Consider the following 13,452-nt stretch of genomic DNA (forward strand, 5'->3'; position numbering starts at 1 on the left):
TAAATGGGTTCCCAACCTCCAATTTATCCCTCAATCAATACTTTGTGGTCCTTCCAAAGGGCACTTTCAATATTGTCCATTCTTTAAATGGCTCTGTATTTTATTCTCTACCTGCCACACTTACCTATCTGTAGTTCACATCTTTCATTTGCTGCTCCCCATCTACTGAATCTGCTCCCCACTTGCTTAGACTTCTAGCCTACTCTTCCAAAAGCCTTAAACAACGCCAAGAGTTAGATGTCCCTGCTAAGTGCTCCCACAGCATCCAAATGCTCACTCTTTAGTAATGGTAACTTAGGGGCACAAAATTGCTATCTCCTCTACTACACCGTGAGTTGTTAAAATGGAATTATCTTCGTCACCTTTGAATTCTGCAGCTGGTGCAGTTTCTGACATCCTAAAGTCAAACTGGAAGGTGCACTGTGATGGAAAACAGCTAAAATCATTTCTTTAAACTCTTCTTACCAATATTTACCTATGCAAAATGTACATGATTGGAATGATAAATGGCCAGATAAAAATCCTTAATTTAACTATCAGACGAATAACTATGATTTATATTGCTCTGGCTAGCCTCCTCACGATGAAGGACATGGATCTATTGGTCTCTTTAAGACTTTCTCCACCTCCATTTTACTCTTCTACTCATGTAGAAGTCATCTAATGAGTTAGGTGCTTTGACTCTCAGGTCCTGGGTGGTACTGACACGAAATATGTCAACATTGCTCCCAATACTAAAAACAATCATTAATATTACAGACATTTCTTCAAAATTTCAATCCAGATAGATGTACATGAAAGGCAACAACATAGTAGGAGCTTCTTGAAAAACCTCTTTAAGGGATCTGGTTTGGTAAAAGTAAAAGGTATAATGAACCAATTTGCCCCACCTGGCTGAAAAGGATCAGAGACCAAACAACAGAATTAAGTGTGAATTCCCAGTTCTCTCAAACTTGCTGCACCTTTATTCTCATTGCAGAACTCCAGCCACCGTGGGTCCACAGCCCCAAGCAACAGACACAGTGAATGTGACCAACTTAAAATGTGTCTTGGGACAGCTACCTTCTCTAACGGCTCTGATATTGCTCAACATTTCCACTATACCATTTGCATATGTCCTCAAAACTGGCCTAACGTCATTTCAGAATATAAATCATTTTACTTCAACAATATACTATTTGATGATTAAATACAAAAGGCATAGCCTGATTAGATCAAGTTACACTCAATTCATCGCCATCTTAGGCTGTTTGAAAGATGAGAAGTGCACTAAAAGTTTGTCAATAAATATATTCCAGAGAAGAGTGGAAGTTTTTTGGGGGGGATCCCCCAAATGTTGTGAGCAACCATCACGTTATTATAGTATAGTCTCACTTCAAAAGGAACAGCACATCTGAGATACCTAAAATTTTTATGTTTGTAACATTTTACTATACCTCACAGACCTACTTACATGTTGGTCACACGGTTATCACTGTCTAAAAACTGACAAAGAGAAAACCTAAACTACTACTATCAGTCTGGCTCAGAAAGAGTCAACTATTTCACAAACTACTGGCGAATTTTTAGGAGCTAAGCTGAAAACATCTAGGCCACCCCCTCCCATGGTTCACTCTAGTCAAGTTACAAGAACGTGATCTCAATATTTCAGCAAATGTTAAGAGAAAACTAGCTCAGTGGCTTGGATTCTAAAATCCTTTTGTTTGGTACTTTTATTATAATGGAATTAAATTTATAATTATTAAAGTATAATCTGCTCAAAACATTGCAAGGACTAGTAGAAATAGGAAAAATCTCTTAATATTTGTTGATAGAAAATAGTAGTAAAAGCAACTCTCCAAAATTCCACTGGCAGGCCACAGGAGCATGAGCACAACCGTATGGGAGGAGATAACCAGCCTCTCCCTTCATATATATTCTTTTTTATTTTCTTGTTATACCTTCCCAAAACAGACATTCAACAGTAGTTAGAATGGCCATCTCCCAACATTTAAAAAACTGCACCCCCCAATGGGTGAACAACGTAAAGAGCAGTAACCTAGAGTTCAGCTGAGTAAGCCACTGCGGAGCCTTAAGTGGTGAGGTCTTCCAATTTCAGAGTGATGTGTCTTCAACTTGTATCATCATTTTAGTGGAAAAACATAATTTAATTTTGGTGAAATGAGATTCATCTCCCGACAGGATTAGTAACAGCATTCACTGAATTTCACATTCTTCTTTTGTGAACTGTGAAGAAAATGAATGGTAGCTAGAAGATCAATGGTATTCCAGCTCCAGCTGCAGATGGAATGACAATATACCAGGACAAAAACACCTATATTTTGATTTACAAAGCTAACAGCAGTTTTAAATCTGCAACTTAATTACAGACCAACTACACCACAACCTTTTCAAATGGCAAAAATACAAAAAAGTGTTACAAAAATATTTCAGAAAAAGTGCATAGTCTAAGTGCATAGTAAATAAAAGCACTGAAAAATATCTTAATAGAGGGAGTTCAGCTTGGAAAAGTTATTACCAAAGCTAAACATTTTTATTTTACACAAACTATACTCAAAAATAGCTTTATGAGACTGATTTCTGGCTAAAAGTATCAAAGGGTTTATTAGTCAAGAAACAAATACCTTAAACCAACACAGGTGAATAGAAAGGAAACAAAGAAGCTGCCTACTCCAAAGTTCATACTCATTAAGATTTCTGCAGTATGATGGTGCTAATATATCTTTTAATGGCAGAATGTGGTCATCATTGAATTAATTATTGCTAACGTAGTTTTCAAATGAAAAGAAAAAAAAAAAGGAAGAAAACAAAGCTGACACAATCTGACCAAACACATGTCAATTTACAATTTCAAGGTTATTTTACAAAATAACTACATTTACACAAATAGGCGCCTGGCAGCACTTTTAGACAAAAGTTCTTTTAACTTATCCTGATGTGCTATAAATGAATAAATTACACTAATGAATTAGTTATTAAGCTTTTCTTTCTCTTGGGTCAGAAAAAGAAAAGAGCCACACATAAGACTGAGAGATGAACTGCAGATAATTTATAGAAATGGGTGGGGGAAAGGGAGGGTCAGCAATCACAAGAACCTCACAGGGTATGACGCTCTCCAAGGTTAGGAGTCAATCTGCTTAGAGCCAATCAACAAGGAATTCAAACAAAAGTTTCATTTTGTAGTTAAACCCTTTAACGCTTTCATTCTTATTCAAAATCAGTCCAGCTGTTAGTCTGAGGCTGCAAAAGTTACAATACCAAGTCCTGGCAGTTGCAGCTGCAGCACTAGGTATTGTGCCTACAAGTCATAAAAAAAAAAAAGAAAACTGAAAGAATGCCTTTCCGCTTCAGGGAAAAAAAATATTTTTAAATAAAAAATTTGAGAAAAAGTCATGACACTAAATCTAAAATGATTTGCAAAGGAATATTACATAACAAATGGCTTGAAGTAGTCTATTAAAAAATTGGGGAGATTTTGATTTCATAGTGAGTCAGCAAGGCATTTTTTTTGTTTTAAAAAAATCTCATTTCCTTACAGAAACAGTTTATAGTTTTTAATGAACTTGTAAACAAAAAAGCTCCCATTTCAAAATAAAACAAAATCCCAGATCATATAGATGTTTACAGTGATTACATTTATCTAAGCAACATACATACATGTTCAGTTTAAGATGTTAACTAAATTTCTGTGACAAATATGCTTTTTTCTTGTTTTTTTAATACCAAGAACATTATAGAGTTAATGCAGAGTCCTAAGGATAATCTAGTAGTCACTAAGTTTTTCTTAAGTCTTCACTTTAGATGCTGTTATTTCTAGCACAGGTAAGCAGGCAGAGTCTTTCATATGCTCAAACACTGGAATCTTTGGTTGCTACCGTATCAGCTGGCTTGCAAACAAGAAGCCAACCATTTTAAGAATGTTTTAAGTGAACAACTTGCAAACCCCAGGGATGGATAAACCCTAAGAATGCACAATTGTGAGCATTTACAACCATCACAACTGTGGCTGAAGACTGTTCATGCCGTTCTTCTGAAATGAGATCTCAAAGCAGTATAGTTCAAAATAAAAGATCTTAACAAAAAATTGGCATATGCACAATTTCTCCACCAATTTGTGTGTCAACCATTTAGTTAACTTTTCCACTTGAAAAAATGCAATAGAAAACTGGACACCATGTTTCACTATCTCAGTTAATATTCACAATTACAGCGGCTACAACTCAGGACACAGCATCACCAGTGCTGCCCAGAGCCAGTTTATACTGAAATTAAGTTCTTTACACCAAGTAAATGGTTGTCCACAACCAATGGCTAGTGTACATAATGAACTAAAATTTCTAGATTTGGGGAGAAACAAATGCTGCTCCGATCATCTGCTCTGCTTCTTCTGTTCCTTGATTCATGCTTAGAAACCTATTAAAAAAAAAAATCAAAACAGAAAAAAAGAATGTTAAACTCCAAGTTAAAAATATTTTCTTAACCACACCCAAAGTAGGGAAATAATTACTTTAGAATGGTAACTCATATGTTATTTTCATCTATTTGAAAATCACTAGGTCAGGTTAGCGTTTAAAATTAAAATAACCGGAAACTTCTGTACTGGATGCTTCTAGCCAGGAGTGGTATACAGTGAATTAAAGCCTTCCCGTCCAGCATACAGTTCTCAAGAGAATTAGTGGGAATTCCAATAAGCCTGTTTTTGTTTACTTCTGTATTTCTAGTACTTAGAATACATTATGTGTTTATTAGTCAAATAAATAAAAAATAAGATTGCCTTAACAACTAGAAAGTAGTTTTAATCATACTGTGAGCAGGAACTTTTCTGTACATTATTTCTGATACAAATGAGGAACAAAAGCCTTTAATAAATGTATTCAAGGCATAATTATCTGAGTTAATCCACTGAACACAAACCTAGTTAAGTATATGATTTTTATACAGAAACCTTAGACCTTTAAAAATTCTTTACGTCTATCAGTTACACTAAAAAGACTATAGTTTTTTACCACTGATTTGAAAATGTAAATGAGTGAGGCTTTCTGGCTTTACTTTCAAAGCCTCCCCACCCTGTAAATACACTTCTCCTCCTCCACAAATTAAACCTCAGGGCTTCCATATAAAGGCAGGTTTGAATAGGAGGCTCAGGTAATCATAATAGTTGCATGTTCTATCTACAGCTGAATGCAATCAGAGGAAATACGCCCATTTCTAATACCTACGCCCATTTCTAATACCTACAAGCTTTATCTATAGCTAAAGGGAATATGCTGTCTCAACATCATGAAAATCCCATCAGCACCTTCTCACCTACAGGCCTCCTTTAAGTCATCAATGACCCTTGGTCCAACCCCTCCCTCTTATAGCCAACCTATATAGCTCATTCTAGCTCACTCTAATCACTCAATTCCTCAGCACAAACCATGTTTTTGTCAATCATAAGCTGCTCCTTTTTTGATACTTCAACATTTGCAGGATCATCTCCAGCAGGCTTTGTAGGATAAATGAAATAGTTCTGTAATTTACTTTTCATGCATGTATGCCTTTGTTTTTTCATTTGAGGGCAGAAAGTCATCTTCATTCATTTGAAAACTATATTGTGACAAGCTCTGAAGACAAAGATGTGAGTGTTGTAATTCTCTGTCTCTCCACAGTGCCTTAATTACGGAGTAGGTGCAAAACAGGCTTTTGCTGCCTGTCCTAGCACTAAGTTCATAAAGCAAATGCCAAAAGTGAAAGATAATGAAACTTTCTGAAAATGTACTTTGCCACAGGAATACTACGTTTCTGATGCCTGTTATATTAAACAGGATTAGCAGTGTAAAACCACAAAAAGAAAAGGCTGTCAAATCAAATCTGAATTAAATTTTTAAAAATCTGACCATATACTGTAACTTAGTTCCAATGTTAAAATACAGAATATTTTAAAGCAAATTAAAACTATGGATTAGCTAAATAGCAATGACCCTTATCCTGAGGAGCATTTGGTTTCAAGTCCTGCAATTATCATTAAATACAATAAAAATGTTTTCACAACCACTAAAATTGTTGGGTTTTCTTTTACTGTAGCTTTTTTACACAATTACATGATACTGAATAATTAGTGGTATTCCCCCTACTTTTCGAAAAGTTCGCTTTATGCCACTTCACATTTTATGAAAGGCCTACATTAGTACCTGTTTTCACTAACCAAAGATTTTTTGCTTTAACGAAAAAAGGCAAAAAGCAAAAATAGCATTCAGCGTTTCACAGCAAACCTAGAGGCAGCATGCACCCTGAGTAGTGAAAATGGCACTCCTGAGGAGTGATAAAGGCACCACCAAGTTCTTTCCCTGGGAATTACCATCAGCCTCAAGCCGCCACAGCTTTGAACTGTGTCTGCTAGCATCTATGCATTATCTCAATTTATCAGCAACATGTATCCTAAGGTAACTGCTTCTTTGCTTTATGCCATTTTAGCTTAGGAAAGGTTTCGAATGCCCTACTTTCAGACAGGGGAAACCTGTACTATGTTGAATATCCAAACAGCATTAAAATGAAAACCACTGTCACTAACAAACTAAAAAGAAAACATAAGTTACATTGTCAGTCAAAATATTAGAAAACTCTTGTGTCTTTAATAGGGATAAGAATTGTATCTGTTCATCTTTTAATCTGATATTTGAAGAACTGCTGGGTCAATTAATGATTACAATTGTTTAGGGGCTGGTTAAAGGCTAGCCTAACAATATTCCTGGTAGAATAGAGCAGTCAAATCCAGATTTAACTCTTCAGACTGGCCAATGGTAGGATATTCCACCCAGGGATCAATGTTTCTCCGGTGAATTGTCCTAAAATGTTACAGATGCTTGTTTAGGAAAAATCTCAATAGGAGCATTCAGCAGGTATTCAAGATTCAATCTTCAAGCACTAAGTATTCTTTTCCTCAGTGTGCAATTAGTCCTTGGTTTGTCTTGTAGTTTAGGTGGTGTCTCCTGGTTTCTAAAGTCCAAAAACCCATCTTCACTGCAACAGTTAAAATAAGGAATGAAGGAATGAATCCATTTGTTCCTAAAAAAGAGGGGGGGGGTAGTTAAAACAGGGTTGGAGAATTAATGTGACAAATTCAGGACTTAATAGATACATTTAACTTTTCTTTACAAATCTGCAAAAGGAGAAAGAATGTTTATTTTTATACAACTAACCAGGAGATTCTATCCCTCAGTCTGAAATCTGGAAAGTATGTATCTGCTCCTATCTGTAAATTAACTTCAGATTAAATTGATTTTGTTTTTCAATAGAACCACAAACTAGTTCAAAGATATATTTATGTAATAGTAAGGCTAGGAAGTTTGCGATGAGCTTTTAAAATTTAGAATCCTTTCACAGTATAAGACATAACTTTTAAAAATTAATTTTGATTATAATATTTACACTCACTATGCAAAGCCATTTATATTAACTAACTTTTCCTATAATATGCTTGTGTGGTTTTTCTGGTTGTACAGAATCAGAATCAAGCTTGGAGAATTCTGAATCAGACTGACAGTATAAAAGTTGAAGGAAAAAACAAAAACTAAAATAACTCTTCCTTTTCCACAGAAACTAAAAAAGTATTTAGTTGGGAAAGATAAAGGAAATAGATTTTATTTTTATCACTACAAATAAGATAAATGACAACTTAAGTGTAGCAGGTACACAACATCCCTAAGGTGCATTAAAAAAAAAAGACTGATGACCTGATTTCTTTTGTCTTCTCTTTTACAGAATTAATTCTGCTACAGATTTCTAAGGATGCTGAATTTTAAAATACCTGTTACAACTGATTCCTTCCCCAACTGGGAGATGGTCTGCGTTATACACCACTGAGTCACAGCAACACTGTACTCTTCTAGGTCTTCTGACGGTTGTTTTCAATCTGACAAGTTGAAAAGTTTGATAGGTCCAGCAAGCCTTCGAGAGGTGGGCTTCAGATCACTTCAAATCAACTCTTAAGCACTCATCTTTATTTCCTGTTGGGTTATTTTCTCTCCAGCTTTATTGTCCACAGTGAAAAAAAGCTGACAAAAATTTCAGCAAACAGATGCAGCTCCCCGGCACCTCTTTGGATTGAGAGTATTCGGAGCAGAGCAGTCTCTCCAGATATTTCAAGGTCTTCCCCTGTGATATGGTTTACGTTGCTGAATGACCAGCCACGTTCCTAGCAGCAATTGGTGAAGTCAGAAAAAGTTAAGCTAGACATAAATGGTAAGTGAAGCCCAGTAAATACTGGAAGGTAAATCAAGGAAGACCATGAACATGTAGGATAATGTGATGGAAAAAATATTTCTAATCTATTAAATGCCAACAATTTGACATCCATGTATATTATGATAAAACTATGCTTAGTAGCAATGACTGGAATAGTGAACAGATGGGTTAAGATGATGAGAATAGTAGAATTAGGAGAGGATCCACCTTTGGCTTCACTACCTTCTGCAATTCTCCCCATCTCTGCCCTCAACTAAAGAAATGGTGAACTTAAGTGAATTCTGAATGTCCTAAAAATATTCCTTTTTCCTTTACTTCTTAAATGTCTTGAAAAGTACTCTCCTTATAATCAAATATAGTTGAAGAAAAGGGAGTGAAAATGAATTTGGAAGTGTATCAGATGTATTATCTTTTGTTTTCCTCTTTAACGTGTATAAAAACAGTAACTGTAGTCTTGTGGTACCTGAGCACGTAAAAACAGTACAGATCATAGTGAGCATTAGGGAGATGCCTTGTAGTCTTTTGATGGCCTTCAAAATGGAGTATTTCAAAAGATCTTTTCTTTAGAAAAATAAATAGAAGTCTATTACATATAAGTCCATCTTAGCTGAATAAGTCAGACTTTAAAGTCTTTGCACATTCTTATTAGTAAACTGCTAAAACAACTTATAGCTTTCAATGGAAGAAACATCAGATAAAGATTTTTGCAAAATTATCATAGAAAACATATTAGTAAAAGCTACCATTTGGGGGATTTTCCCCCCAGGAATGTATGTGCCTGCAATATAGAGATTTACTTGCTGAAGATCCATTTAAGATACTGAATCCTCTGATGTGGAAACCCCTGAAAGGGTAACTCGTGAATAACAAATGATATATTTAAAAAGCACATCTAAAATTTTAACTATAAAAATGTAATACGATTTTTTTCATCACCACGGAAAAGATTTCTTAAAATCAATGAATCATTGAGCTCTTCCTTGAATAAAAGCTTATTGTAGGGAATCCTAAGAGAATATGCTTTCAAACACCCTTATTACTTAGAGATTGGAATCAGGAGTAAGTAAAGCTAGAGCAGTTATTTTCAAATTCCAGGCTTCACAGAAGATTTCTTACTGGATGACCCAGATAATGGGGTTGGGGTAGAGGTTAGGGGGAATAGACTCCCCATACTTATTTCATACCACCCTCAACTGTGCTATGCTTTCATGGCTTTATATATGGGGGGGTTTTGTGTAAGATTTGTTTAGGGTACTAAGTTTTATACCCAAAATAAAATGAGTCAAAGATTAAAAAGAATTTTGTTCTGTGTATTCTGTGAAGTGGCATGTTTTAATTGCAAGAAATATTTTGCTTAAGAGTCAAAACATACTGCCTGGAAATGCATTTCTGAAAGCAGTCAGTGATATGTGGTGGGTTTTATGAAAAGTCCAAATTTTCAAGATTTTACAAGTCTATGTCTGTGTGATATCTGTATAACCCCACCGTCTAATAATGCTATGAAATTTTTATAAGATTTTAAGTTGCTTTTATGAAAAATACAATACAAAATAAGGATTAAACTTAAGTTAAATTACAATTTTTTCCAATGAAACATACTAACTCAGTGGATCCAACTTCTCATTTTTAAGACCTAGATAAGGCAGGACAAAAATTTTGCTTGTTTATTGAGTAAGAGACACACAGTAAACTAACAAGGAAACTAGCTCAAAATAAGGTAATTCTTTCTGAAGGCTGCTGAATGCCTGAAGTGCAATGTTCTAGGTCAGATGTGATTTCAACCTAATTTTCGTTCTAGAAACTGCAACTTGTGATGATCCTATTATCCCAGCTAGCTTTAGTCAAAAACTAGTTTCATTTTGTGAGAAAAAGCAAACACACTGTAGGTGTCAGGTCCTCAGTTTAGAGAGTCTATGTGGTCTTACCTAAATGGCAGGACCACTTCTCAGCAATACTAGCCACCTACCTCATTAAGAACCTGTTGACAATATGATTAGTTATATAATGATTAAAACATTCAAAAGGGACAATTAAATTCCAACTATGATGCAGAGGTACAGCACTGGGCAAGCATTAGTGTTTGTTATCTTGAGTTCAAACTTCCTCATCTAAGAACTCCCACTACATTAAACCTCCAACTGTGGATCCTTCCCAGAAACGTGGAAACGAAGTACCTCAACTTCATTCCTAATAGATGAGCTGCTGGGAGGAGGATGACATCAGTTAACTATACTACTTGAAAAGCAGCCTCAGATTACAGCCTATTTTTAAGTTACAAAATTTTTTAATTGCAACAGGAAAAATATGGACCAAAGAAGACCAAGTTCAGATTAGAGCAGTGATTCAGAAATTACGTAATTAGAAACCAAAAAACAAACCTTACCTGCCCACCACTTCCAGGAAGTAGGCAGGTATCAGGAGTTAAGTCCCAGAAAGGGGAAAAGAAAAACAGACAAAAAACATAAAACACAGGAGTTGAACTGTATGGCAACAGTGATAAGAAATGGCACTGTGCCCTAACAGTTCTACTCCTTAGTAGCACTAAGAGTGCCAGAGAGATATAGAAAGGAAATAGACTAGCAGCTCAGCGGCATTTGCCCCAGGTTTTTTTTGGTTTTTTGTTTTTTTTTTTTTCAATTTGCGAGGAATAACTGCAGAATTCAATTCTACAGTAGACCCCCTAGACCCTGAATATTTGTACAAAAAAAGTAAAAAAAAAAAAAAGTAAAGCCCTAAGAAAATCATTTTGAAATTAAGAACATATGTAGCTAAGCAGCAACTAAAAGAGAGATTTATTTTTGTGATAAGGAAGGATGTGTTGAGCTTTTCAGTTATTTGAGCATTTAAGAGAGTAAATGAGGTGCTCTGCAACTGAGAAGATAGTCACTTCGGGGGCAATGCCAGACTCACCTCTTGAACTTAGATCATGTTCACAATTTTCCATTTTTAATTCTAAAGCATTAACATGCAGAAAAATTCTTAACACTGTTAGTTGGAAAGAAAGTCAAAATACCATGGCTAACCAGATTCATTATTAAAAATCAACAAGTGTTAGGTCTAGGATTTTGGATTGATTGATTATACCATATTCCCAACACCGAATGTTTATTTTGGAAAGGGTTAATGAATGAGTAAAAAAGATGCAGTTGTTAAAAATGACCCAAAATCCCAAGAGAAATGATAATAATATACACACATATATGTATATACAAATACATATATATGAATAAGGACATTTGGGTTTAAAGTTAGTAGTCAAATTTTCCAAGGACGTCTTTTTTTTAAAACAAACAGCCAGATTTTTATGTATTTTAAAACCATCTCCTCGATCTAACACTGTTAGAAATGGATGAATTACCCAATTTTGTGTTCAATTTTTTTTCCCTGTAACGTCACTTGGTTCTTGGCTACTAACCTTTCATGTTACTCTTGGTTTTGTCAGTTTGCTTGCCTGTGGGGGTTTGGGCCTGCTGACCCTGCCCACTTGAAGAGGCTGCCTGCTGTGCTGCTTTCTGCTTTAACATTGTCCAATCAAATGTGTAGTCATATTGGTGATTCAGGGTCCTGGAAAATAAAAAATTATATGTTAACCCATTATTAATAGGGTCCAATTAAATACTCCACAGAACTTTCAAGACAGTGAGAGCATTTTTTAAGGAAATGAATATCTTAAGTGTGGTAGCTTCTACAAGATTTCTTTCCCTATAGATGACTTACTGTTCAGTTAATTCCACTTTTTACATGTCTCAACTGGGGGGAAATAATGTCACCGCTTTGGTCTGCTGTATTCAAGAATAAATCCTCTCCCTTTTCAAAAAGGAGCTGCCTTTAAACTTTCTTGAAATGAGCAGGGGAGTGGGAATGAAAGGCAGCCATGAGGGAATTCTCTGGCAGTCCAGTGGTTAGGACTCTGCGCTTTCACTGCCGAGGGCACGGGTTCAAACCCTGGTCGGGGAACTAAGATCCCACAAGCGGCTCTGTGCAGCCAAAAGAAAGGCAGCATGAACAACAAAAACACTGAGTCAAGCTGTCAGTTATGGGGGAATATTCTTAACAGAAGGTATCCCCTAAAGACAAATCAGAGTAGATGTGAGACTGTAACTTTGAGAGGGCAATGTCTATGCTGGTGACTTGGGAAGACTTTTCTAGGATTAGAGGATTATCCCTAATTCTTCTCTTCCAACTAAGATTTTGAGCCACATGTACTTTATTTTTCCCTTTTGTTCAAGACCAATTATAGGTTGTATACCTAGGGACCCTAGAGTTTGGGCCTACCTCCACAATATCATAAACTCCAATTATTGCCTGATATTTTAATTGCTATTCATTTTGGTATTGAGCAGGGTTCTCTACCAAGTTGGAGAGTCCCAACTGCCACCAACGGTCACTTGTATCTAATGTGAATTGTGTAACTATTGTGGAAAACTTATATTCTACTTTGAGTTTGATTTAACAGTTTCGCCATCCCAAACTAAAATATTTCAAGGACATTTGGAAATGGAAAAATGTCAAACTCACAGTTTCTTAACATTTCATTCATACTGGTTAGACCCACTTTTATTTGCTACTTGTCAGAATAGATATGTTGGGCGGACTGAACTAATTTCCCTCACTGGAGTTTATAATCTTAAAAACTGACCTGAAAAGAATGCGGAATAGCTGCCTCAGGTACATGTAATCCGGGGCTTCCTCAAAGCGCAGCCCACGGCAATAGTTTAAGTACATGGCAAACTCTGCAGGAAATCCCTACAAGTTCAAGAGTTATAACACAAAATTAAGACAACAACAACAAAAAACTTATTTAAGACAGAAAAATCAATGTATTTAAAAACAAGCAAGAAATGTATTTGAAGATATTTTACTACTTTGCTAGAAGATCTGAGAACTAAAATAACAATAATGACTTGGTATCCTCATAAATTTGACAAAATTTCATCGTTCCAACCACCTTATTATGTACTATATCTTTTAATATTGGTAGAGAAAATATATATCCTTTCCTTACAGTGTCAAGTTCTTAAATAATTTAGATATCCCACTTGTTAACCTATTATTTTATCAATGTACAATAACTGGATGGCAAAGAACAACAAAAATGAGGCCAGTAATGTTCTTTGCCAGAACAGGACAGTGAATGGGTATTCTCTCTCCATTCTGAAATTACTTTCTTTTTAAACAGCAGTATAGACCTATATAAAGAGAGAAGTAAAATCAAGAGTGCAATTT

General features: G+C 35.5%; 1 protein-coding gene across 7 annotated transcripts in view; it reads right to left on the minus strand.

Moving 5' to 3' along the window:
• Positions 1 to 1,906: 1,906 nt before the first annotated feature.
• Positions 1,907 to 13,452, minus strand: part of CSNK1A1 (casein kinase 1 alpha 1) — a 40,940-nt gene continuing 29,394 nt past the window's right edge. For 2 of the 7 annotated variants that reach the window (XM_028493363.2, XM_028493367.2), the window contains 3 exons: positions 12,866 to 12,972; positions 11,642 to 11,790; positions 1,907 to 4,413 (listed from right to left, as the gene is read on the minus strand). In XM_028493363.2, coding sequence (XP_028349164.1) covers positions 4,406 to 4,413; positions 11,642 to 11,790; positions 12,866 to 12,972 — 264 coding nt within the window. In that variant the 3' untranslated portion in view covers positions 1,907 to 4,405. Of the gene's footprint in view, positions 4,414 to 4,433; positions 7,048 to 7,788; positions 8,177 to 11,641; positions 11,791 to 12,865; positions 12,973 to 13,452 lie in introns of those variants that run through there. The other 5 variants (XM_028493366.2, XM_028493368.2, XR_003681070.2 and 2 more) reach the window with 4 other exon arrangements.

This window comes from Physeter macrocephalus, chromosome 8 (assembly GCF_002837175.3).
Source record: "Physeter macrocephalus isolate SW-GA chromosome 8, ASM283717v5, whole genome shotgun sequence".
NCBI classification, from domain to species: Eukaryota; Metazoa; Chordata; class Mammalia; order Artiodactyla; family Physeteridae; genus Physeter; species Physeter macrocephalus.